The sequence below is a fragment of the Triplophysa rosa genome, linkage group LG21 (genome assembly GCF_024868665.1).
Source record: "Triplophysa rosa linkage group LG21, Trosa_1v2, whole genome shotgun sequence".
In the NCBI taxonomy this organism is placed as follows: domain Eukaryota; kingdom Metazoa; phylum Chordata; class Actinopteri; order Cypriniformes; family Nemacheilidae; genus Triplophysa; species Triplophysa rosa.
The window spans coordinates 11,618,246-11,646,056 of NC_079910.1; the positions used below are offsets into that span (position 1 = coordinate 11,618,246).

General features: G+C 40.1%; 1 protein-coding gene across 1 annotated transcript in view; it reads right to left on the reverse strand.

The window, feature by feature from the left end:
- flna (filamin A, alpha (actin binding protein 280)) overlaps nt 1-27,597 on the reverse strand; it is a 36,239-nt gene extending 8,642 nt beyond the window's left edge. The window contains 29 exon segments of the mRNA XM_057363016.1: nt 294-317; nt 806-995; nt 1,124-1,280; nt 1,687-1,810; nt 1,890-2,057; nt 2,138-2,298; nt 2,391-2,553; nt 2,632-2,805; nt 2,887-3,205; nt 3,426-3,688; nt 3,800-3,917; nt 4,028-4,197; nt 4,438-4,528; nt 4,608-4,768; nt 4,989-5,112; nt 5,192-5,335; nt 5,417-5,530; nt 5,672-5,868; nt 5,983-6,119; nt 6,265-6,391; nt 6,513-6,650; nt 7,616-7,816; nt 7,969-8,131; nt 8,227-8,423; nt 9,317-9,464; nt 10,615-10,712; nt 10,821-11,072; nt 24,096-24,577; nt 27,289-27,597. Coding sequence (XP_057218999.1) covers nt 294-317; nt 806-995; nt 1,124-1,280; nt 1,687-1,810; nt 1,890-2,057; nt 2,138-2,298; nt 2,391-2,553; nt 2,632-2,805; nt 2,887-3,205; nt 3,426-3,688; nt 3,800-3,917; nt 4,028-4,197; nt 4,438-4,528; nt 4,608-4,768; nt 4,989-5,112; nt 5,192-5,335; nt 5,417-5,530; nt 5,672-5,868; nt 5,983-6,119; nt 6,265-6,391; nt 6,513-6,650; nt 7,616-7,816; nt 7,969-8,131; nt 8,227-8,423; nt 9,317-9,464; nt 10,615-10,712; nt 10,821-11,072; nt 24,096-24,474 — 4,702 coding nt within the window. The 5' untranslated portion in view covers nt 24,475-24,577; nt 27,289-27,597.
- Nucleotides 27,598-27,811: the final 214 nt, after the last annotated feature.

Sequence of the window (27,811 nt, forward strand, 5' to 3'; positions counted from 1 at the left end):
TTTCCTTCTCTGTGGCCATAAAAAGGATCCACTGTCCTGTTGGTCTGTTACCTCCATTTCCAGATCACTAAAATCGATTTAATTAATGGAAAAAGTAAAATTAATAGAAATTTAATATAAAGATGCAAAAAATCCATTCTCCTTTTATGCAAGAAAACTTGGCCTTGTGCTACAAGTACAATATAGTAAATGTCCAGGACAGTCAAAGGAAAAAAGATGTATTTAGCTCAAGGTACAGTGCAATTCTGCATGCATAACCAAACAAAAACTATATCATTATTCAAAGCGCTTACCCAAACCATGACCTCCAATTGAGACTGAGATGGTGAAGCAGTGCGAAAAAGTGAAAAAGTAACAATCAGAGCAAAATACAACAAATGTGCGCTAAAAACAAAAAAACTAAAGTGAGAGATAAGGTGATTGTGATGGGAATGTGAGCAGCGCTACACAACAGTAGGTGCATCTGGTGGGAAATGAAGTTGGGAGCAAGTACAAACTTAAGACACAACTTCACACAGGCAAAAAAAAAAGATTCCCATGTTGCGACCAGATCATTGAGGTTGAGATAACACTCAGCAAAGGCTCAAACAGTACTAGAGAGCCATCAAAACATTTCCACTGGTTGCCAAACCACAGAATTATTCTGACCCGCTTCACTGTGTATTCTGGCAGACTTTTAGACTATTAGAAATAAATTGGCATAATAATTTCTGTATTATAGACCTCTAAACCACAGTCTGTTTGATATGTGTTTGGATGGTACAGGGTCATTGTTCATGACGGATCTGACCTAAGCAGTACATACCTGTGACTGTACATTTACTGGCATCTCCTGTGGGGAGAGCTCTAATGCGATATGGTGAGTATGGGATCTCATCACCACCATATTTGATGAGAATGGTGTAGCGGCCGGTCATGTCAGGTACGTAGGACACAAGGTAGGTCCCATCCTGATTATCACGAATGTTAGCCTTCTTTGGCTTCCCTTCAGGGTCCTGAATGAAGAGAACAATGATAAGTGGCTCATTAAAAGCATCCAGTCAATCCTAAAACTTTAATTGAACAAAGTTACTTAGGTGGCGACACAGCGATTGATCTTAAAAAGTGGTAGCGATCTACTCACAGTGATTTGGACGGCCAAGAGTCCCTCTCCTGCATCTTTGGCATCAATGGTGAACTCCACAGGCAGACTGGCTGGCACACCGGTGGTATTCAGACCAGGACCGCTGGCACGAACCTTACTAGCATCATGAGTTGGCAGAACCTTCACCTTATAAGGACTGAAGAAAAGGACATGGTGTGTGAGAGAGCAAGTAAACGAAGCAAGAATGTTTAGGAATACAATGGGGTGATCATGATGTCAACTTAGGTCAAATCCAATACTATTTAAATTTCATGATACTCCATTTTCATGATACATTCTATTTTAAAAAGCAAAAACTAATTTATTTGAAAAAAGTTCATGGCATGTTAAATATCCGTTCCTGAAAATCATAGTGATGCGCAGACTTCAGATTACCATAACTTTTGTTACATAGAAGGTAGGAAAAAACTGATTTGGAAAAGGCCAGCTTTTATATGGTATCAAAACCTGTAATATGTAAAATTTCAACATGTAATGGGTTTTCCTAGATTGCATCACATTTAGCATTGTAGGAGGAGCGCTGCCCTGGTGGTGACAGTTACCTGTGTGGTATCTCCTCATCCGCATACAGGACATTGATAGAATAAGGTCCCTCACGAGTGGGAACATAAGTGACTTAGTGAGTCTGGTCACCATTATCCACCACCTCAGCAGGCTCCACAACACCTACATAACAGTAAAATTTTAAATTCCCTTAAAAACTCAAAAGAAGCACTTCCGCACATCTTTTAGACTGCACGCTTACCTTTGGGTCCCTGCACTCTGACCTGCAAGGGAGCAACTCCTGCTTTGCTTGCATCCACAGTAAAGACCTGTGGGATATTGGCACGCACGTTGTTTCCAAGCCCCTGACCGAGGCATTTTACTTTAGTCGCATCGACTGTATCGTGAACAGGAACAGAGAATGGGCTTCCTGTGGAAACACACAACAGCACATGACCAAACCATCCAAGCAACCCACAAACTTTTAGCATGATTTGTGGAAACACTGACCAGTGATTGGTTGACCTCCATAGGTGACATTGAGGTTGTATGTGCCTGGCTCATATGGTATGTACTCAACACAACAGCTGCCATCTTTGTTGTCAGTGCAGGACATTTTTGCTTCAGAAGGTCCCTCCATAGCCAGCCCAAGTCCACCTGTACCTGCCCCACTGCACAAAAAAACACGGACATCAGAGATACTGCATCCACTACCACTTGATTCTTTAGATTGTGATCTGACACGGAGTATTTTGATCCTCACCGAGTCTCCACGGTAAACTTGTTGGGTTTGTTAGTGATGCCGGACTGAAGTCCTGGACCGTGTACACGTACACGTGCTGGGTCACAACCCTCGGTCACAGGCACACGAAATGGGCTCTTGGGAACTGGGCTGCCATCGTAGGAGACCTCAACGCTGTGCATGCCTGGTCACACATTAGCACCATCAAAATATAGTAAACATTTTAAAACGAAAAGGTGAATGGTGCTTGCAAAACTCTCACCCTCTTCATAAGGAGTGTACTCCACTTTGTAGGTGCCATCTCCAAGATCATTGATTAGAGCTTCAGTGCGGTTGCCTGATGGGTTGTTGATGCTAGTCTTGATGTGATTGCCTCCAGATTTGGTTAGAGCACGAGCATCCACTGTGAAATCTGTCGTAGCCTCCCGGAAAACTCCTACAGGCAAGTAACGCCAAATAAAGCAAAGATGCAAGGTATTGTAGGTGCATTACAATCCCAGAAAACAAGTCACACTACCTTTGCCTTCCACTCCAGGTCCAAAGACTTTCACACCACTGGTTTCCACAGCAGGCTCCACATTGAGCCTGGCTGGGAAGTTTGGCACATCTTGATCGCCATAGCGGATGGTGAGAGTATAGGCTCCAGGGTAGAGAGGGATGTAGGTGATGGTGTATGTCCCATCTCCATTGTCCTGAATATGGACCTCTGCCTCGGTCCCATTGTCCGAGATGATCTCGATAGTCAATTCAGCAGGACCGGCATTCGTGCAGTCAACCACAAACTTCCCTGTCTCGCCAACCTTGGCACGCTCTAGACCTGGTCCAGAACATCTCACCTACACATGAGAAGAGCCATGGGGATATGAGTGAAAGAATACAGTTGTTCTACTTCTGAAGCCAATCGTCTGGAGCCTGGTTAACACCCAACAATTTGAGCAATATTAACTACAGTTTATAGAATAATTGCTCCAATTTAGGAGTTTTTCCTGACGCCTTTCTGCAGTCTTGTCAAAGAATTAAATATTATTGTAAGTTTAACTAAGCAAACCATCTCACCTTAGATAGGTCAGTGGGTGCAATGGCTTCCACAGAGAATGGACTGCCAGGTATAGGAGCTCCATCGTAAGTTAGTTCAACCTCATAGGGTCCTTTATCTCTCGGTATGAAACGGACCTGGCTGGTCTCCGGGCTCAGGCCTGGCTCAACTTTACAAGGCACAGATTTACCAGACGGACCAGTGACCTTTGCGGCAACCTTGCCCTGACCACCCGCACCTTTGGACTTGACGGTGATCTCTTGATCTTTTCCAACTGTCATTTCTAAACAAGAAAGCAGAGAAGTGGATATCTCAATAGAGGTGACCAGAACACGTGAAACTTGCCTGTCAAGTTCAATTAGTCACAAAATGGAAAAGGAGTGAGATGACTTACTGTCTCCAAGACCAGCCACTTTAACTTTACTGAGGTCCAGAGAGGGAGCAACAGATACAGCAAACGGGCTCTTAGGAATGGGATCACCACCATAGGTGACATTCAACCCCATATTACCCTAAAATGAAAAAAATTCTTTGTTCTCATGGGAAAATTTGTAATATTAAAAAAAGGACAATGTTCTGTTTTCAAGCATTCTCACACAAGGACATAATTCAGAATACTCACCTGTTGGACAGGTGTGTATTTAACAGTGTGGGTGCCATCATGATTGTTGATAATCTCAAAGTCCCGGACCACCTCTCCCTTGCTGGGTCCGGTGAACTGAGCATCAAGCTTGGCTTTGCCCGCTGCCTTTGTGTTCACAGTGAAGTGAGTGGGTTTGTTCAGCTCAACACCTTCCATGAAAATATCAGAGAATTACATTGTGTATTTAGAGGAACACATCCCCAAATCATGTGTTTGTAAATGAAACACGGTAGATTGGTGTTTCTCAACCTTGGTCTTATTTACAACTGAAACTATAGCGGTACGTCTCCACCATCCCATCATAGGCGCCAAATGAAAAAAATTGACACTGAAATTAATTTAGCATTATTAAAATGCTTATTAACATGATTACATAACCCTGCACATACCAGAACGGTTGAGCCCAGGTCCCTCCACTTTAACCTTGCTGGCATCATGAGAGGGATCAACCTTGATTCTGATGGGTGTCATGGGAATGGTCTACAAAACAGGAGAGTTTGAACAAATGGAACCATGCTGGACAATACATTCATTTAAACACGCATCTAATTCCTGTTACCTGATCAGCAAACAGCACCATGATGGTGTAGCTGCCTGCTCCAGGGGGCATATATTTAACCGTGAACGTGTCATTGTCATTTCTAATGATGTCAAAATCGATGTCGGCTTCAGCAGGTCCCACCACTCCTGGAGCACATTTAATGCCTATGCTGATGTCTCCTAGAAGGGAAAAGTTTGCAAAAAAGACTAAGTCTGTGAGTCTGAATATTTTCAGCAATATAGTTCAAGATGCTATATTTTAAGTATGACTAAAAGGCTCTCAAGGCTGTGTTGTGTACAAAGATGTCAGTGTAAGATATTTACATTATTTAAATAAAAAAGAAACGGCAGAAAAAATGCAAAAACACGTTCTTTGTGAAGCAGTCCATAAAGCTCTTACCCTGTCCGGCCTCAACACAATCCACAGTAAAGTATGTGGGCTCAAATGCCTTCAGGCCCGTCTTGGCCACTCCAGGTCCTGATACTTTCACCTTGTTGGGATGGCATCCTGCTCCGATATTCATCTACACAAACAGAGACAACAACATAATTTAGAATTTGCATAAAAATTCTTACAAAGAGTGAATCTGAATTTCTACTGACCCTGAACGGGCTCTCTGGGATATTGACTCCACCCCATGACACCATCACAGTGTGTTTGAGTGGCTTGCGAGGGGTGTAGCTGCAGCTGTACGTCCCATTACTATTATCTTTCACCTGCACGTCCACTGGGTTTCCATCACGGTCCTGAAAAGGCAAGAGATTGTTAGTTTGGACCTTCAATTTGGAAATAAATTCATGAGTCATAGATTCAGAGAGGAGTCACACCTGAGCTTGAATCTTCAGTGGAGCTATGCCACCTAGTTTAGCATCCACGGTGAACTCAGCAGGTTTACCAACGGAAAGGCCACTGGCCTGCAGACCTGGACCATAAGCCTTCACCTGAATTACAAATGGGGGACATATGAATCACAACACCACTAATATGAACAACCTACACTGTTTTAGATCTGTACATATGACGTAGTGACTGTACCAGAATGTAGCTATTCGACATCAGCTACTAAGAGTAAGATCTGTTACCTTGTCAGGGAAGAAATCTTTTCCTGGAGCTGGCACGATCTCAGCCATGAACGGGCTGAGCTGGATGTCCTCGTTCTTACAGAGCACATGCACTGCATATTCGCCTGGTTCTGTGGGCCAGTACCGCACATCGCAGGAGCCATCTCCCTTATCGTCACATTCAATCTTTGCCGGGGATGGGCCCTCCACTGAGAAACCTGATTGAACAATGTTCAAAATCAGGAGTTAAAATCAACACAAAAGGATATTTGATGCAACAATGCAGTACATTCTACCGAAATGGCAATAAGCCAAAAATAGAACAAACTTACCCAAAGTGCCCACATCATCTCCAACAGCTTCTACCACAAAGTCAGCAGACTTGCCCACTACACCACTCTCCAGTCCAGGACCCCATGCCCTCACCTGCTGTGGACCTGCTTCAGTACCAAGCTTCACCTCAAACGGACTAAAAATAAAAAATAAATCTCTTTGCACTTGTTTTGCAGGACCTTAAGCAGATTAACACCATCTCTTATGCATAAGAAAACTTTTTATTTTATTTTATTATTATTATACATTTATTTATTATTTATTATAAAGGGTGGTCTTACCTGCGTGGGATGTGCTGTCCACCCCATGTGATTGTAATGATGTAATTTCCAGGTGTGGTGGGGTAATACTCAAAGCTGTACACTCCATCACCAAGATCCTTTTTCTTACAGGGCTCCTCAAGGCCCTCTGTGTAACAAACACAATTGTTGAGTTAACAGTTTATAAAAAGGGTACCTTGGCACAACATACAATAAAACACAAGGCAAAGTAAAGGAGGTAATAACACTGTGGTGGGCCATTCACTTACTCTGTCCTTTGATGGTCACTTTCAGGTCTCCAGTTCCAGCCCCTTTGGTGTAAACCTTGAACTCTGCAGTCTCCTTGATTCTCAAACCTTTAGGCTGGAGACCACGGCCCTTCGCTCTACACAGGCTTGGATTACAGGCTGGCGAGAACCAATAATATGTTATTACAAACTAACAAATGCAAATTGTACTATTACAAACAAAAACAACATTTACATTATTGCGCTTACAATACAGGTCTAAGTGCAAAGGCATTCAGAAGGTTGAAGGAAGATTATTTTGTGTGGTATTTCACACACTATTGATAAGACTTGAGTTGTGTTAAAACCATGGATGGATACTGTATGTCTGCTCTTTAAAAGTCAGACAAGGAAACACTTAACATGTTGAGAAAGAGATAAAAGTATTGCCAAGTCTTGAGCCAAACAGCCTTACAAGAGGAAGTGCATGTGCAAGAATTATTGTACATTGCTGTACAGTATTGGTGGAAAGGGTCTGACAATAAAACGCTATTGTTAATATTCGGTTTAACTTCACCGAGTCACTGGAATTTTGCTTGGTTTCCTATGCCATGGATAACATTCCCTACACAGTCTATATCTCTTGAGAAAGCAACGTCTATTAGCACTTATATGGGCAGTTTAAAATGTCCATGTCTGTATAAACACTGAGCCAAGATGATGTCATTCAGTTATAATTCAATAAACCCTTATACGGGGCAGAGAAGCATGAAAACAAAAGGACATAGACAGTAAAGCAGCTGGTCGGGTACCCAACACAAATCCAAGGAAACAGGAAATGACATCGAAAGCCAAAAGGAGGCAGCTCCAAAGAGGGAAGGAGAGATACCAGTGGATGTAGACGACAGCCATCCTTCAAAAGAGAGACAACTGCCAGTAAAGAAAAACAGTTGAGGAAAAGCAAGCAGGAAAAGCATTGTAGAAAAAACAAGTAGCAAGGACAGATAAAAAAACAAACGCTTATCTGATGTCATACAGTGTATTCATACAGAATTACTGTAAATGGCCTTTCCATGTCTCAAACTCTGTGTATAACCTCCTTACCTACTTCCTTTTCCTGCCTATCACACTTAAAGTCCTCTTACCCTCTCCTACTTGAACCGTGTAAGGGCTCTTTGAGATCTGTCCTCCAGCAAAGGTGATGTAGATGATGTGCTGGCCCTCCTGGGTGGGCTTGTAGGTGCATCGGTAGCTGCTGTTGCCCTTATCCTCAACAGTGCATTCAACTGTGTCTTTCTTTTCACTGGGGTCAACAATGACCACCTCAACCTCTCCTACTCCTGCACCTAAGAGAGAAGGTGAGAATTGTTTGGGTAAGACTTTCCTACAGTACGTTTATTATGCTCAAGAACCCCACAGTTTGATTCTGGGTTTAACTTTGGGAGATATCTCAAGCAAAGTAAGTGAAATACTTCATATTACTATTTAAGGCAAGTACCAGCTGTGTAGACATCAAAGTATGTGGTCTTGTTGGCAATGTTGCCTGCAGGCTCAAGGCCTGGACCCTGGGCAGTGACCTTGCTGGAGTCTCCCTGAGCCATTCCCACATCAACTTCAAATGGGCTTTTGGAAATGTGTTGCCCTGCAAACAACACTGTTACCTAGGAGACCAGAAACGGGCAAGATGTCAGTCCCTTAAGTGGCCATCAAAAAGGAGAAAACGTCATCTTTTTCTTTTTAAGAAAGGTTGAGGTACCTTGTGTTGTCCAGTGACTTTTGGTACATAGAATACTGAGTAGGTACGGTTCTTGTCATTATTGGCCGTGACTTTTGCCTCTTCGCGGTGGCCAGCGGGGTCCTCCACGTAAACCAGCACCTCACCCTGGCCAGCGCTGATGGTCTCCACAGTGAACACAGCTTTCTTCATCACAACATTACCTGTGGGCTCAATACCTGCATGCCACAAAACAAATACCCAGAAGAGTTTACTTTCACCATCTCAATTTTAATTTAAATGACAGACTGTAGTGACCAAAAGCAATGTCCAGGGGAATATTTGCTTAGCTGAGCTTCAGTTAATAATCCAAACATAACCAGTCTCAATTTTAATTTAAATGACAGACTGTATTTCATTCATTTCATTTATTTATATAGCACAAATAAACACAACTAAGGTTGACCACTGTGCTGTACAAGGGTGAAATAAAAACATTATGAAGTAAAAATAACATAATACAACCATAATACAAAATGAATAACTTACAACAGTTGTTAAGAATAAAATATAAAGTTATAATGAATTAAAAGCACAGATAAACAGATGAGATTTTAACTTGGATTTGAAATCATGGACAGATGACACAGTCACTGTAGTGACCAAAAGCAATGTCCAGGGGTATATTTGCTTAGCTGATCTTCAGTTAATAATCCAAACATAATGCAGCATGCATAAACAAATTTTATGCATCTTTGACTAAATATTGGGGGGGAAAAGAGCCAAGATGTTAGACATCAGTGTTGGCTACTATATTTCTATGCATTAAAATGAGTTCCCCCAAAAATGAAAATCTGTCATTTACTCGCCCTCGTGTCATATCAAACCTTTATGACTTTTTTCAAAATCTCATCTTTTGTGTTCTGCGGAACATAGAATGTTGGTAACCAAACAGCAATGGCACCCTTTCACTTGCATTGGTTTTGAGTCCATACAATACAAGCCATTGGGTGCCACAGTGCGGTTACCAACTTTCTACAAAATATATTTTGCGTTCTGTGGAATACTGACAGAATTTTCATTTTTGGGTGAACTATCCCTTAAACACATCAAGCAACTGTTGGCAGTTTACCTGGTCCGTAGGCCCGGGCCTTTTTGGGGTTGAGTTTGGGCCTCAGGGGGGCACCAGGCTTTAGTTTGGCTTTGGGGAATTGAGACAGGTAAGTCATAACAGAATGCTCGTCCACATTGGGATCAACGATTTCTTCTGGGGTGATGACCTGGTGAAGAAACAATGCATGCGATTTTACAAAGGCTGTGACCATCAACATCAAGGAAGATATTGACACCCCATTGTAGACTGCCCAATTTCATAGTTCCACATGTTTAGTTTGATCACTAGATTTAAAGGGATAGTTCACCCAAAAATGAAAATGCTGTCATCCTTTACTCACCCTCAGGTTATTCCAAAGCTGTTTGTTCTGATAAACAAAGGAAGATATTTGAAAGAATGTCAGTAACAAACAGATCTCATCCCCCATTGACTCCCATAGCATTTATTTTCCCTACTGTGGGAGTCAATAGGGGATGAGATCTGTTTGGTTACTGACATTCGTCCAATCATCTTTCTCTGTGTTCAGTAGAACAAAGATATGTATACAGGTTTGGAACATTTTGAGGGTGAGTAAATGAAGACAGAGTTTTCATTTTTGGGTGAGCCACCCCTTTAACTCAACCAAACCATGTAACCGTTAAAATTTCAAAAAAGTACATTTTCATTGCACAACATACAGTCTGCACACTTGAAGCTGCCTGGCAACGAGATGTTGAGTGGCAAACACATAGGAGGAAAGCTCTCTGTTTCATAGTGACTCGAACCCTGAGGACGGAAACACACTAACCACACACGCGACTGATGGCACGCAACATGCCTTGTCTGGCACACCATCAGAACACACAGTGATAAAGAAACCTCGTGGGTAGTTTCGGGTACATCGGTGGTGAAAACGGTAAAGCCATTTGACTCCTAGTTCCTTATTTGGTTTGTCTTTCAAAAACACAAGGAAATAAATGATGTATGCCGTTTCAGTAACGGGTGATGAGAGACCACATAAAATAGAAACTGTGCAGGTGTGATCAAGCTGAAGTAGCGCGACAGAGCGGAGTGACCCATTTTACTTGATCATTGTAGGTTTCATAAATTGTTTATTTCTGAGGTGTGATTTCCTGGTTTTTCCTCAAATTGGGGTCATGATGAAACCACAATAATCTACTGTTGTTATTGCATTGAATGAGAAACATGCTTATGTACCAGGTATGGGACCAGGAACATTCCATCTGTGATGCGTTTCATGACTGGTAGCTCAAAACCATTATTCATTACACAAGGAAAAAACAGAAAAGATTAAAATGAGTAAACTATAAAAGTACCTGAGGAACACCAAGCCAGTCATCAGCCTGCTGCATGGCCTCTCTGGCATTATCCACAGGCTTTGTCTGATCCCATGAATCCCAGTCAGGACACAGACCTGCAAGCCAAAACCCAAACGTTATCCCAGATTCACCATAGAGGGAGAAGAATTTCACAAAAGCCTTTAAGTTGCTCAAGTGTTAAATCCCACAGATCCATCGCTCACCTGGAGCACAACTGTCGACCAGAGCACCAAGAGCTTTCCCTGACTGCCAGTCCCGGCTGAAGTTGGTTATGGGCAGCTCGGGCAGCTTGTTCTGGATCCATCCGAGAAGCCTCTGCTTGGGTGTCTTATGCTTGCTTTCTTCCGTCTCCTCTTCCTCGTCCCACATGGGCATGGAGATGGAATAATGCAGGATAAGCGTCCATATCAGACCCAGGATCAGCTTCAGGTTTCCGTCGACTATGGCCTTACTGTCTGTAGCAGAGAGAAGACAGGACGGGGTTAAACAGAGAACGCTCAAAGAAGCATTGTGGCTAAGGGCAGGTAGAACACAATCTAATTTTGTTTCATCCACTCAATCAGTGGAGATGTTTGCAGTCCGAATAGCAAAATACAATATGAAATATGATCTTTACAAACTTAAAACTTACAAACTTTCCAAACCATATCCGTATCGAGCTTGAAATCAGATTTAAATTGGATTTTGGGAAATGCATTTGCTCTAACGGTCAGATCGATTTCACTTTTTAATCATTCAGGGAAACGATGACACTACAACATCATGTATTAAGCAGTGTCTAAATGTATTCATGCATGCACATGCAGCATCCACAACTATGAACTGTGCGACATAGCACATGCATGAATATACTGTATAAATGACAGCTTACAATTCCTTAGACCGCGTCGAGATGTCATGAATAGACAAATCTTTGTGGAACATTTCCAGTTTCCTTCCATAATGACTTGCATACATGTCATAACTACAATTACAAATGAACACTGTATATATGTTTTACAATCTGAATGAATGGATCAGATGTGGCAGTCAACCCTACAGTTCAAAACTGAAAAACACCACACAGGTCATGATCAAAGCTTCATGATTTAGTGAAAAAAATCTTAAAAACGAGAGCCCTAATGTGTTCTTTATCATTTGCTCATTTCACAAGATGGTGGATCATGTTGCAATACTGAAAGTGGTCTGCAATATCTGGAAAGCTTGCAACAGCAATAAATATCTAAAATGCACAATCCTATAGCTGGCACGACATCAGATTCTGAATTAAGATATTAATAAGCATCAGTGTATTGAACAGTCTAATGTATTGGCAAGGTCCCATCTGAGGATTATTTCTGAACAAACCCCTTGTTTGCGGGAAGTCTAACAGCAGTGCCTATAAAAGACTATCAAAAAGAGGAAAATATATAACCAGTCTCCTCCTACAATTACTCCACCCTGTATCGAGATCAAGATCTGAACACATTCCTCCACACTCGAATACAACTCTTTCACACTTCCCCTCTCTTATGCTATTTCTCGCTCTAACAAAAGCATACGCCCATTCAGCATGTGGTAATATGCTTGCATGTGAGATGTCTTGAGCCACAAAAGACAAATTAGAAACAATTCATCCAAGGCATTCACAGAATAATCTCTGATGCACCACACAAGGGGTCACCTTTGCTATACACAGAGTGTGTACTTGGCCTATAGTATAAAGGCCTAAAGCAAACTGGAATAAAGAGATTGAAGATGTTGATTTTAAAATCAAGATGTTTAAGATAACATAGATAAACGTTCACTGAGAGCACTCTTGTGCCCCTGGGGCAGGGTGGGGCAGCGCAACTTCCTGTTTTAACCAAAACATTCTCCACAGAGTATGCAGTTAACTTCGCAGGGGACAACAACAAAAAAAGTATCCTATGACCCCTTACACACCGCTGCTAAATTCAGCTGTCAATTCACCTGTTCTGTACCCACAGAGTTCACTAATTTACAGGAGTGATGTTCCATTCATGCGGTCATCATTACTATTCTTCTCAGCGTTTATGGAACCAAAATGAACTAGTTCACATCAATGATGAATCTCTCGCTGTATGCGAGGTGCAATAAAATCATGTTAAGTTCAAATCTTGACTCTCACACGTTTTAAAACGAGGCTAGTTTCGCTCACCAGCTGTGCCGTAGAGGGCCTAAAGTGTTGCCAGATCTTGAAAGAAGAGCAAACAAGAGCAAGCCAAGGTAAACCTGAAAAAAACTAAATATTTGATAACACCAAACAATTGCTACCTGCAACTACCCACTGCATTAACTCCATAAAATAACTAGCTTCGTGAACGAAGAGCCAACATGATTATTATAAGAGGAGATGGCAAGTGCTCTGGAAAGAAAACAGCAGAAGCTTAGTTAAAACCATCGGACGAGAGTCTAAAAAACATCATACAGGTTAAACTTTTGTTGCCTGTTAATATTGACAGCCAATCAAAACCCATTCTAATTTAAAGGGCTCACGCATTTAAAAATGTTAAACTGAACAGCGCTAGCTTAGCATTCACACCATGTTTGTGTCTGTTCTAATATAATGGTTATAGTTATTTTCACTCCATAATGTGTCAGGGTGTCAGTCCACGAGTTGCTATTCAACACTTTCAACACCTCAGTCAAGCTGTCTGAGCAAGACATTTCACTTCAGATAAAAGAAAAGAAAACCACCTCAAATGCACTGTAGATTATGAGATCTCACATACAGTATCGCATTTTATCCTATTCCTGACCTACTCTAGTTATTCAGCAGCGCTTGTTTTGCCATGTAAAATAATAAATATTATAACTTTCTTCCAGCTCTGGTCTCCCAGTGCGGTTTACAAACCCCCAACCCCAAGAGTCTAGTGGAATTCAGCTTGGCTTCTGGTGAAGTTGCTTTTAAATCTTCCATTTCTCTTACTCACAGACCAAAACACTAGACGTGTTCTTGGGGAACAAGACAATAATATGGAAGTTTATAAACCCATTGAGAAATGCGATTATGGTGAACGGTGGAAGAAAAAGGGAAGGGTTGTTTTAGCATTGCCAAACTCCTTAAGTCAGCTCAAGGAGGATTCAAGTGGAACATCCTTTAGATTCAACGAAACCCTTCTTGAAACATCCTGCTGCATCCCATTATAACAAGAGGGAGAAGTGAAAATTTAGTACCAAATCATAGTTGTCGGAACTCAATAGCTCAAGATGAGTGGCTATAACAGTCTAACTCAATGTTATGGCCGCAAAGAGAAGACAGAGAATAACAGAGAAAGACAGGTCTTGTTATTTGAGCATGTTAGAGCTTGTTTATGGAATTAGAGGCAGACGTTACAACCAATGGGAGGCAGGGCAGGGCTCATGCGGACAAACCCAGACATCATGTTGGCAGCACCCTGATGGCAAAAATCAATCACTGTTATATTCTTTGTACATGCATGTTTTCTTGGCCTTCAGGGGTTTATCTGCTTTCAACATTGCACAAATTGGTAGTGTTAGGGTGGTTCATTTCATCTGTTTAAAGTCACAGGGTGGACTTTGATTTGGTCAATGCATGGTCAAAAAAATTAGCAGACAGGGTGCATATAAAATGAATGCGGCCCAAATTTAGCAGATAGGGTGCATATAAAATGAATACAGCCCCCAGTGTACCTTCCTCCCCAATGTTGGGCTTGTTGGTCCCATGAATGCACTGAATAACATACAGCAATAATATATTACTCAAGATATGGCCACGTTAATACAGATTATTTGGAAAACTTAAAACAGCAAAACATGGGGTTGCTACACTAAATGGTCGAATAGATCAAATGACTGCATTACATGACTACAAATTTTGGAATATCTTATGGAATATCTTAAAGGCCCAGTGTTGAAATTTGGCGACATCTAGCAGTGAGTGAAACTGAATTGCAACCAACGGCTTGCAACCACCCCTCGATTTCAAAGCACTACGGTGGCTGACACAGGACTAAGATGTCACCACGTTTTCGCATCTTTGCTGAAGGAGATAACGCATTTACAAAACGTGCTCTATACAAGCAGTTTGTTCGTTTAGGGCTACTGTTTGGGGGACCCGCAGTATGTAGATCGAAATAGCCCAGTCTAAGGTAAAAAATAACACTCCATTATGCAAGTAAACCTCTGAAGACATAGTTATGTATATTATATTGCATTTCTGTTAATAGATAATCCAAAAAAAAATTCACACTGAACCTTTAATGTTTTAATGTTACTATATACTTTGTGCTTCTAAATCCAGATATCATTTCTGGGTTTGAGGTGGAAAATGTCCTAAATCTTAGGTGTCCGGAATGCAGTATTAGCTTTTTGTTCTACACTACAGCAGAAGTATTTTTGAGGAGTTTTTGCTGGACAAAAACATCATGTTAGTGTAGACAGAAGGCTAAAACGTAAAGGGGGAAAAGATCAGATGTCAAATTTATGCAGACTATGTGAACAGACTCAGGAAGGTTTTTGGGGTACGGTCAGGGTGGGTGCAGGAGGGGGGCTTCACAGACCTGGTGACGCACTTCACACAATGGCAAACATATGAAACATGACAGGAATGTTGTGTTGCAAAAGCATTCCCACCACACTCTGCAGGAAACATATACACAGAACACTAATGCCTTTTATGGACATTAATGCTCCAAGCTCTTCATCAAATTCCCAAAACATGAATCTTACATCCAACAAAAAAAAACAAGACAAGTAATAAATCAAAGAACAGTGAGATAGCTAGGAGACAGACAAACAGTACAACTATTTTTTGTATGACAAAAGCACAAGTAGCACAAAAACACACAAGATTAACTAAGATAGGGAGGGACAGAGATGGGCACAGTGAGTAGTGCACTTCCTGTTTGAGATGTGTCACCCACAGTGGAACAGAGCAGAGAAATCCCCCAGACACATTCCCATGACTCACCTCTGTCTGGACATGCCAAATAACCTCAGCTGCTCTGACATCAGCTCTCACCCTCGACCTTACACCCCAACCTCCGACAACATAACAGACTGCAGATGTTTCAAGGCACACCAAAAGTGAAGTGTTAATTCAAGGATGGATTTTAAAGTGTGAAATTTTCAGTTTAATAATAAACTTTTCATTCATGGTGGTTTCATGTTTCCTGCATGTCCATAGAGGAGGATTTAGAGGAAATTGCACACATTCCAAAAATCTCTTATCATAGAACATGGCCCTGTGGTTGAGACGCTTCTTTACGAATGCAATTTAAGACAAACTCAACATCACGGACCCCCTCAAAGCTGAATAACAGGGATTTTAATTTTCTCAGCATTAACTTCCACTCATGTTTTCCATACAATGACAGTGAATGGTGATCCGGAACTGTCAAGCATAAATCTTTGACATGTTAATATGTGTTGTGCATTCATGTAAAATTTTAGCAAATAATGATGTCACTGGCTATTATGTCATGTAAGCATCATCTAAGAACAAAGAAATTAAAAATAGTCATTTTTGAAACTTCAGCCTGTTGTTATGATTCAATGTCACTGTATGAAAACGACTAGCATCTCCGTTTGTAACTACAGAAGAAAGCCACATTTGACAACCTTCATTAATTTCTGAACTGTCTCTTTAAATCTTGATACATGTGATTAACATGCACACTGATGTTATCTAAAAGCAGCTACAGTTTGAGAAACCTACAAAAGCATGAAATGACTGTTGTGTTACAGGTTCTAATCAAAACCATGTGCCAGAGCAAGGCGGAAACCCACACAAAAAGTCCATCCCGGCTTTGACATTCAGTATAGGGAACATCCAATATGTGATTTTAGTTGCGTGAACACTGCAAGCAAACTTCCTATTTTATTTTCTATGACTTCCAAATGTCCCTCCCTTCTTCCAGTCTCATTCGTGCTCGCTCGCTCTCCCTGGAAATGTTCCCCTTGGTTTTTTAGCCTTAAAAGGGCAGAAGCAAACTAGATCCTGGCAGGCCACCCATTCTCCTACACAGGGGTTTCTGATTACAGAAGAGAGAGGGAGGGAGCAGGAGGAGGACGGAATGAGTGAGTGAGCGAGCGAGAGAGAAGAGAGAGAAAATGACTAGAAGAGTAAAAACTGCTGCGGTAGTACTTTTGTAAAACCTCATATTGACAGAACTGGAGTGTAATTTGGCCAGGTTGTTCTGTGGTTGAACAGAACCCAGTTGCATTAGCTTCACCTAAAAAAAAAGAAAGCAAGCACACACACACACACACACACACACACACATATCATGAAAGTATTCATCCATATGAAACATGATTTTCATTACATCTGAGACCCCTGAGATGTGTTTGGGTCTCTAATTTGAGATGAACATTTTTTAATATATTTATATTATGCAGCCATCAGAGGTGGACAGTAATGTAGTAAATTTACCTGAGTACTGTACTTAAGTACACTTTTTGAGTATCTGTACTTGAGTATTATTTTTTCTGAGTACTTGTACTTTAACTTCACTACATTTGAAAGACAAATATCATACTTTTTACTCCACTATATTTATAAAAAGGTCCAAAAATAGAAAATGGTAGCTGGGTTTCCTGTGTGCGCAATTTATCTGGCTTGCGATCTGCCAGGACCTTTTACTGTTGCCAAATATTTCAGTTTTTCGGCAAGCTTTGAATGGCCATTTGGCAGATTTTTTTACGCAAATCTGGCAACTCTGGGATCTTCCCCGCTAAACTAATGTAAACGTAGGCTCTGCTACACCGTTGACAGCACTCTAAAAAGGCAAATAGAACAATAAAAGACGAAAAAGGCACATGTTAAAGTGTGGTGTAATCATCTGTGGGTTACGATCAGTCAAAGATCGTTGAAACATTGTCATGAAAATGATCGGCATAAATAAGCATCTACACCTTGAGCTACTCGTACGTGTTAACTTCTGATCTGCTGCTATATCATTTAAAGCGATTTGGAAAATGAATGATGTTTTTACTGAAGTAACTATAGTTGAAGTATTCCTGTTAAAATAAAAACTATAGAACCCTGCCCAAAATACAACAGAAAATGTAATGGATTTAATGGTTATAATAGGAATTGTACTATGGATACTTGTTGTCTACTTGTATGTGATGGATTCTATTGGTGGGATGGTAAATCCTATTGGAATAAAACCCCAAACACACTAAAAAGAAGAATTTAATTTAAAAATCTCATTCTAATTCAAAAATTCATTGTTTTTTTTTCAGCAGGGATGGTATTTGCAGTAAAACCACAGTATCCACATATTTACCATTTTCTATATATAGGAACCATACTCCAATTAATAATCTTTAGTAAAACCACAGCAACTAAAAATACCATAGTTTCATTATACTAGCTATAGTTTATGTTTGTAGTTCAATTATGGTAATACAAATGATAATAAATCCAACAAACACATGGCTTCTACACTTTACTATTTACAAGAACCTTACTATTTACTGGTAAATTGCTGCTAAAACTGGTTAAGGGAATATACAAAATAAAAGAACACCGCTCATAAATACATATAGGCCTAGGGGGCTAATGAGGATAATTAGGCTAAATGATCATACAGGATTATATCTAAACTAAACATATATGTGCTAAACATATAAAGCTCTTAAAGGAGTTGCTTTGACTTTCCATAGTAGGACCCATTGACTTTCCATAGTAGGAATAAAAACTATGCAAATTTTGAAGTGAACTACTCCTTTAATACCACTGATACTGTGAGCTACTCAGTGTATTCAGTGCTTCAGAGGCATAAGGTATACGACAATAAAACAATGCACAACTGACAAAGGAAATTTACTTTTAATACTTGAGTACTTTTAAAAGCACGTACTTCTGTACTTTTACTTAAGTAAGAATCTGTCTTTACAACTTTTACTTGTAGTGGAGTAATATTTGACCAGTAGTATCTGTACTTTCACTCAAGTAAGGAAGTTGTGTACTTCGTCCACCTCTGGCAGCCATACAGTATTGTGTTTCTCAATGGAGGAGGTCTGTCTGTTTTTTAATTAGATTGCAGAAAATCTGGCAATGTTCAGTCATCTTTTCATCCATCAGAATTTCTGCCAGCATGACTGTACACAAAAATCTCATTTTAACCAAGTGGAGAGATAAAAGCCCAAATACAATCTGATAAATGGTTTTTCAAAAAAATTCTAACTGTGCTTAAGACTTAATCTCTACCATCTCAAGGCCTTAGAGGAATACTGTGTCTCATTCAGGCCATAGTTTGTAGAGATGCATTCTTTACTCGCTTGACGGGTAGTGCCATGCAATTACATCTATTAGGAACCCCCTACCCCACCCTTCCTTAATCGTACTTGCATTTCCCTCTTATTTGCTGTCCAAACCCTCTTACCCACCCCCTTTCTTCCAAGCTCTAAAAAGGAAGTCCTCCAGTTCTTTGTCCAAAAAGATAAAAAACCGACCATTCCTCTGCATTAGCCATGCAACCATTCTGTCCACCTACCCATCCCTTTCTCTGTTTGTCCGTGTTGAGGTTTAAGGTTCTTTCACAAGGCTTTTTGGAAAACATTGAGCACATGGCAGATGTCTTCATGTGGTTTCAAGCAGCTGCAGTCTAGCAGGATCACAATGACATTAAAAACCCTTAAAAAGGTTTTACAGCAAAATGTAACTTCTACTTCTGAGTCACAATGGAGTCTTTCAAGTGCAAAATCACCTTGTTCTTTTGTTTGCGCAGATACTTGGAGGTTCAAGTGTGACCAATTCAAAAGGCAAAGAGGATACAAATAAGAGGGCAAAACCACCTTGAGGTTGGGTTGCGAGTCGTGCCATGGGGTGCTTTCCAGTGTGGGGAAGGGTGTGAACGTACCAATCACGCACATATGCACTTGAGCGCATCAAGTTCTCTGCTACAAGCAAGCCAAAATGTTTAACTATTTTAAATTAAATGCATTATTTTAAGCATAATTCAAGTCAAAGTCCTGCTTAGGATCTCAACTACCTCAGAACTGTTGCCTTGAGACAAGCCTGGAAGTGGTCAGGAAATCCTGGCATTGGCAGAAAGAACCTCAGGAAGCCTCAATGGACTGATAAGCATACACTAAGCATACATGCCAAGCCATGGACCAGTGCTGAAATACATAAGAATTTTTACCAGACTTTACAATCATCATGGCCAAAAGAATTCTTGATCACGATATTATAACAATACTTACTGAAAAGTTTATAAAAAGCAATATATGATGCTATCCGTTAAATTCATATTTTGCATTTTCTCTTTTTGATCAACAAACAAGAATAAAAGGAAAGTTTTTATTAACTATTGTGGCTCTTAAAGGGCTCAGCATAATACATTCAAAATCGAAAAACGACCGTCTGTGATCTGATTTCAAACAAAATCTGGTCCAAACGACAATTCGTTTCACTAGTTCGCCGCAGCAAACCAAACAGAACTCTCCGGGAAAGTTGGGTAAACACCCTCGAGCCACAATTGGTCCATGGCCATTACGTAATAGGTGGGTGTGTTATGTAGCGCCGCCTGGTCTGTGGTAAATAACACGTCATTTTATTTGCATACGTCATGTAAACCCCGCCTCCAGAAACAAGGGGGTGTTGGATTGTTCAAAAACACTATACCGTCTCTCAACGTTTTCGAGCTTCGTTTTACCCCCAAATGCAGAACTAAAGCACAATTCGCCTGGACTATGCAGAGCCCTTAAGGCAAAACCTTTTAAGAGTGCCAAGTTATTTACGATATTAAGATGTGTTGAACAATAATTCTGTCATTTTTTAATTATCCTCTTGTCGTTTCAAACTAGGGCTGTCAAACGATTAATTGCAATTTATCGCATCCGGAATAAAACTTTAATTCCGGGTGCGATTAATCATGATTAATTGTTTGACAGCACTATTTCAAACCTGTATGACTTTAGCAGGACACAAAATATATTTTGAAGAATGTTGGTAATTTAACAACTTGTGTGTCTGTACAATACAAGTGAATGGGTACCGCCATTGTTCGCTTCCCAACATTCTTCAAAATATCTTGTATTCAGCATAGTCATCAAAAGGGTAAAATATTCATTTTTGGGTAACCTAACACTTTAAACATGGTATCAATAATCATGTATTTTAATATCACAGTTATTCAATACCGGTATCTTGTGACACCCCTTGTATCACTATAACTCTCTAGATGTACAAAATTCATTAGAAAATCTAAAAATATTCACAGACTGAAATGTTTACGATAATTGAAGTTATACTGAAAACATGGAAATGTTATAAACATGGATGCACTTGAACTTGCCATCATATTAAAGGAATAAAACTAACAATTCCAGCAGGTGCAAAATTATTTTTTATCACCTGAAGCCCACAGCACTATGGAGTCCATGAATCATTAAAGTTTCAACATGCTAGCAAGTCTTCATTCTGTCTGAATCATTGCATTTCAAAGCATCTCACATTAACGTATGGTATTTTGCAATTTATCTGTAGAGCAGCATCAAATATTTATAAGTGTCAAAAAACATGCCTAAGGGGCTGTACTTTGGAAGTTCAAATTCTGTCCTGACCTCTTCCAGGTATTAACACGTCATCAGATGAAGAAACAGATTAGCGTCTCATGGCTCCACACTCCAAGGCCCTTCTATGAGCCCCACCCAGATAAAGAAACAGATGAGGGGCTGTCACACCATCTTACCTTAGACGGCACCAGGCTGCCATATATCAGTAAAGACACGTAAAATATGGGGCCTGTCATGACAGGAGAAATACAAACCACCCCCATTATGCTTGAAATAAACATACCAGGGTACACAGGTACAGTTCTAGTTCGTTTTTGGTTAAAAATATACACGTTTTAAATGTTCTTAGTGGAAAGAACACAAGCATAGATACATTCAGTTCCAGTCACTAAACATGCAAGAGCTGGCATGCACAGACCTTCCTACCAATAAATGTATTACAACCCTACCGGAAGCAACCGAGTCATATGCATTGAGACAAGAATTCCTCATAGATTGCTGTAAGATACCACACATCAATCTGTGTGAGTAATCCCAACATTTCTATAAGTCTTTGTATATACAATGAGTGTTAGAAATTGCTAAATAATAATTAATGGTTTGCAACATCTAAAATGTTTATTCATACCCTCTGGGGCCCATTAGGAAACTCTACCTGATAGTTCACCCAAAAATTCTGTCATCATTTGCTCACCCTCTCGTCATTTCAAACCTGTGTGACTTTTACCAACATTCTTCAAAATATCATCTTTTAAATGAACAACGGCAGTACCCATTCACTTCTATTGTATGGACACATGAACAATGCAAGCCAGTGGGTACCGCTGTAATTCAGTTACCAACATTCTTCAAATCAAATTATCTTCTTTTGTGTTCTGCAGAAGAGCCATACATGCAATGACAAGAGGGTGAACAATGACAATTTTCACAATTTTCCTTTAAGAGCCAATGCTCAAGGTTATTGTTGAGGCATATCTGATTCTAGCTTTGGGCACCCAGAATAAGCAAAATATATATTAAAACATTTCCATAAAAAGAATACCTCTAGATTTTACAGTGAACTTGATATGGACAAAAAATAAAAAGATGACAATAATTTGAGGAAACAGTCATTGTCTGATAACTAAAAATGACACTGTGACACAATGAAATGTAATACTATGTTGTCAAAGAAAATTTTGAATATTAAATGAATGATTACTGTAGAAACGGTCAAACAGTTCTAATATTGTTTTAACAGGATTCGTTAATACAACTCGACACAAGTAAACTTGAAAATGGGGGCCAAACTTAGGGACACTAAACCTCACCTAAAAGCAAAAGTTACCCAAAAAGCAGCCAAATCCAACTCATCACTTAAATTTAAAGGGGTCATATGGTGCAAATACGTGTTTTTGTGTCTTTGGTGTGTTATAAGTTGCCCATGCATGTATTAGACACATAAAATAGCAAAAATTAAAATGTCAGAACAAAAGATGCATTCTATCTAAAAGCGAATGCTCACCCAGACCTGCCTGAAACGCCTCGTGTAACCACACCCCCACAAATCTACGTCAGTTCGTGATATGATTTGACTAAGACCGCCCAAATGTATACGCAAGTAATGTGGGCGTACCTGTCAGTACAATTGCTTTAAAACCTGATGTTCCAAATATGGTAAGAGGCGTTACATTTCCGTCACATGCTTGCAGTATTCGACCAATCACTATGCACTGGTTAACTGGCCAATTATAGCACACCTCGCTTTTCAGAGCCATGAGCTTTGTAAAAAATCAGCGCGTTTCAGAGAGGCGGGGCAAAGAGAAGATACAAACATGCACAATATGTGGAAAATACAGCGTTTTTGAACCTTAGATCGTGTATACACATTGCATTATATCTAAAACAAACGAAAATATTCGTTTTAGCCGTGTCATATGACCCCTTTAATATCAGATGGCATAGACTCAATGAAGCACTCATCCAAAGACACTGCTCTGTCTCTAAAGTGAGCTATAAATTGTTGGGCGTGTGACTGTGTTAATCAATCAACGAAAACCAACACTGAATGAAGAAACACAAACAATGTTGAGTAACATCTGTCCCTTTTAAACGAATACCCCCAAAACAGGCATTTTAACTCTTAAAGACAACTCAACTGTTGTCCTTACAAGAGTTAAAGAGGAGGCAGGAGGAAGGAGTGTCCTTATAGATCGACATTAACGTGGTACAATTCAGTCCGACTGTTCAGATGAACACCCCACCGCTGAGAAAATGACAATAAACGCCGATAAAACATGTCAGGGATAAAAAACAATCCACCACCCCGTTAAAATGTCTTTAGGAGGAGGCGAACGTTATCCCAGTGAGAGACAAAAGTTCCCCACCCTCTGTGTCTTGCAGTGCGGTGTTACTGCAACAAGTTTGATACAAAGGTTTGTTTTGGTGCTTTAACAGGAAAGTTTGGTTTCGGATCATTAAGCGCTATATAGCGTTAAATCTGCGCTTAAACTTTCCCAAAACTATCCGCCACGATGCCTGCAGCTTATGGGGCTGTACTTAACAACAAAGTTGCATGAAGGGTGTGTGGTTACTCACTTTGTCTGATTATCAAACACGAAGGCAACTAATGTAATATATTTTCAACACGGTCCTCAGCAAAAGCTGAGAAACGTCCATAAAACAGGCGCTCAAATCGTTAAGTAACGATATGCAACCGTAGACAATGCGGTCCGTGTCCAGCAAGGCCTTCATTTACATACTTTCCCGTTATTTTATGGCCTGCCCAAAATTTCATGCCCTGTTTATTGGTCATGCAAATGTGGGAGCACAATGAATACAACAAACAGAGGAAAACAAACCAACTTCATTTTAAAACCCACATATTAGATTCATTAATTATATTAGGGATCATGCTTAAATCAGTGACTTTCCAAAAAGACGAAAAGTTAAATGTTTAAGAGTCTGGGGTCCACTAAGGTAATGAAATCCTAAAGTACACTTACCTATGGACACCAGTTTGATATTCTCCCGGTCAAGGAACTCCAAAGCCACAGAGACGTTTTCCAGCTGCATTTGTCTGAACGTGGGGCGCTGGTTGTACTTGCGGAACATCTTCTTCTGACTGAGCACCTCCAGAAGCGCGATGAGCCGGAGCCCATCGCTCAGGTCCGTCTGCAGGTTCCCCATGCGCTTATTGACACATTTCAGATGCTCGTTGCACCAACGCGTGAATGTATTTTGCTGGATCTTCTTCCATGGCGCGTCTTCGGCGAGGTCTTTCTCTGTAGCGGGCATTTCTGCGTCCTTGTCTTGGGCGAGTGAAGCGTTGGATAGGGGAGCGGCGGCGGCGCTCGACTGGCTGAGGCGTGGGTGTTGACTCATTTTTATCGACTCGGGTCTCCCGCACTAATTCGCTGTCTCGATTTTTGGGTGGAGTCTGGATAAATCGTACAATTTCTGTGCTCTTCTTTCCAATGTTCTGTTTCTAAAAAGTGCAATAAAGAGGGGTAGATATTTTACTAAATCAGACTAAAATACTTTGCTGTACTGTAACGTAATTACATTTGTACGTGTAAATCACCACCTGACTGAAGTTCCTGAACAATTCCCACAAAATGCTCTTAGGCACGACATATAAATACGAAATATAAAAAGTTTTAATAAGTTGCTGAATGTGTCATTGTGTCGTTCGTTCATTTTTATCTGTAAATTTAATCTGTCTGATTGATAGCACAAAAGGTTTGTTGATATATTATGCAATATTTGAGAACATGTGTCATATGAAACAATATTTGGCTCTGGTGATTACAGAATCAAATACTGGTGTGGTGTTTTAATGTCTCCCCTCCCTAATGTTGTGCTTTCTCTTCATGTACTACCAAGGAATCTTTGTCATTACTCATAATATTATAATATTGGAATTATTTACTAAAATACTAAAAGTTTTTTTTCTGTATAAAATTAACACATAAAAAGCTAGCACAGGCTAAATATAAGCAGTTAACAACATGCTATGTCATAATTATGTCGATGTATTACCAACGATTATCAACATTTTTACATGTTAGTCAAGGTGTCTAGATGACTTTTTGCCTAAACAGTTGTTTAAATACCCAAGGCGTACTTAAAAATATCTTGGCAGCTTTGTCATCCTTATTGTACCAATTTTAAGGAAAATGTAACAAAACAGAACAATTTATAGGGCAGGTTTCTAATCAGCATTTTACTAAATAAGGCAACTGAGCCAAAACAGTGAACGAGGACACAATCCAAAAAGAATGTTTCCCTTTGGATTTTTTTTTCATTTGACTCTGCAGGAGAATCTGTGGAATGCCCGTCTTGTAATGAACCGCTGATGGCCCCTGGCTCTCCTCTCGAGCACCCACCCCCCCACCCCAAAGCATCTATAACCACACATTCTAACATGTCATAGTTCTAGCTTCTATTCTCCTTTTACTCATGTAAAGCCTCATATATATATATATATCAGGAACATGAGATGAACAGAAAACAGAATTAGTTGCACAGTTCACCATAGATTTTTTTATTACCATAAAATCCATTGAGTTACATGTCAGGATCTTTAAATGCTTAGAAACTAGTTGTTTATATTGCCTGTAATATATGCCCCATTGTTTTAGGTTCTAGTTTAAGTAAGTTCTTTTTCATCAGTCCCACGTGAAATTATAATTCCCACAATGCAGTCTAACTTTAAACAGGCCAGTCACTCAGAACACAAAAGATGAACAAACAAGTCAGGCATTTTAGTTGAGGTCTAGCCCATATTGCCGTTTGGCGTCATCTGCAGGTAAAACGAAGTATTACAGATTCCTATTTAACTGGTACAATATTAAATAGATTAAATTCGCTTTTTGATTTTGCTGTTAAACGTAAATAAGTAAGGTGAAAGACAAAAGGCAATTACTCGCAGTTGTGTACAACAAAATAACCTTATCTGTATGGATAAGGGTGTTTTGTTAGAGAAACTTTGATCATTAGCAGTGAGTCACTCATTCAACGGACATACTATCTTAAATTACATGTATCTAAAGAAAAATTAGATCATATCTGTTTATGTTAGAGTTGTTTTCTACATGTTTACTGAGTTTAAGGGTTCGTCTGAGGACGGAGATAGTTGTCAAAACAGAAGTGAAGATGGCACGCGATGAGGGTTTACTGACCGTAAACCGCAAATGCTGATATGCATCCTCTCTGCACAAGTGAAAGGCACAGATTAGGCTACACTCCGAGGGGGAGAATGGCATTGTGGGTATTTTTGCAAAGGTTCTTATGTCAACAGGATGTGGCTTTGTTAATGCTGCTATATACACAACAGAAACTGAACTCAATTTTATTTTTAAATGTAAATCAGTCACATAGACAAAATAAAAATAAAATAATGTAAACCAAATGTTTTCACAACCCACTGGTGGTTTTAACCTCACTGACTCGCGCAGGTGAGGTCGCGATGTTCTGTGCACGATTCTCCTCGAGCGTGGGGGGGCGCGCGCAACTCTCACATCAAAGGATGAACGCGCGCAGCGGACGTTTTCCATATTTTCCCTTATTTGGTGAGGAGGCCTTAATTAGATTACAGGAGTGATGCGCCAATAACTCTGTAAAGCATCGGATTAATACACTTTACAGAGCCTCCCGGAAAGAGATAAATAGTCTATTATAGTAAATGTCATTATGATAAATACATTTGTTTGGAGTTATAACTACTGTACAAAGATATTAGCCCGTGCTTATTACTTTTTAATTCACTTTTTTCTTTCTTTTACATATGTCTCCAAGTTCAAAAATCTGATTACGGTTTACAAAGCTTTGTAATATGCACGCATTCACATGTCGTTGCGCATACAATGCACTTACATGTAGCCTACGCAATTGAATATATGCATATTCAGTCATATTAACACAATTTGCCTTTGCATAGTAAAAGCAGAGTAGCCTAAAACACAACAAGGCGCTACACCCTTTCCGCTACGTTGTTGCACTCAATGAATGTGTACATTAATCATACAGGAACTGGGCTCTTTGCTTATTTAGAAAGCACACACATAGAATGCAAGTTTTCTGTTCGTAGCAACAACATGCGCTCTAACGACCCAAAATAGCTCAACAGCTCCAAATACAAGGAAAAAACATGCCCCGCAGCATTGTAATTCTGAATCGAAACAATTTATAACTTACTGTTAGTGCTGAATGTCTTGAAATAATTCTTCTGTATCCTTTTAGATTTTGCGTGTGGCACGAGCAGCAGAGAGTGAACTTTACTGTACCCCTGTGCAGAAATCTCACTGTACCACCCTCCCGGACCGGACGAGTCTTCCTGCAGGGAATGCTTGTTCGCTGAACTCCAGAAGACACACTGGTGACACCCCTTGGTCTTCTCTGTCTGTGTCTGTCCTCCCTGCCTTTAATGCGAGAACCTTAATTGGTAAAGTATCAAAGAGGGGGGTAACTCGTCTGTTCGAGCGAGCGCGTCTCAGGCTGACGTTATACCGGCGGCCGCGCCTTCAGATTTTAAAGGTATGATGTCACCCTGTTCAGTGCCTGTATCTGCTCTATCTGACTGTGCTGGATGCCTGAACGCTGTTTTTTCCTTAACAAAGAACTTCAATAGCTGTTTCACACCAACAGTTATTACGATGGAGATAGCATTCCTTTTAGTTGGCATATTTAATCTTTGAAAAGATGAAACTGACTGAAAATA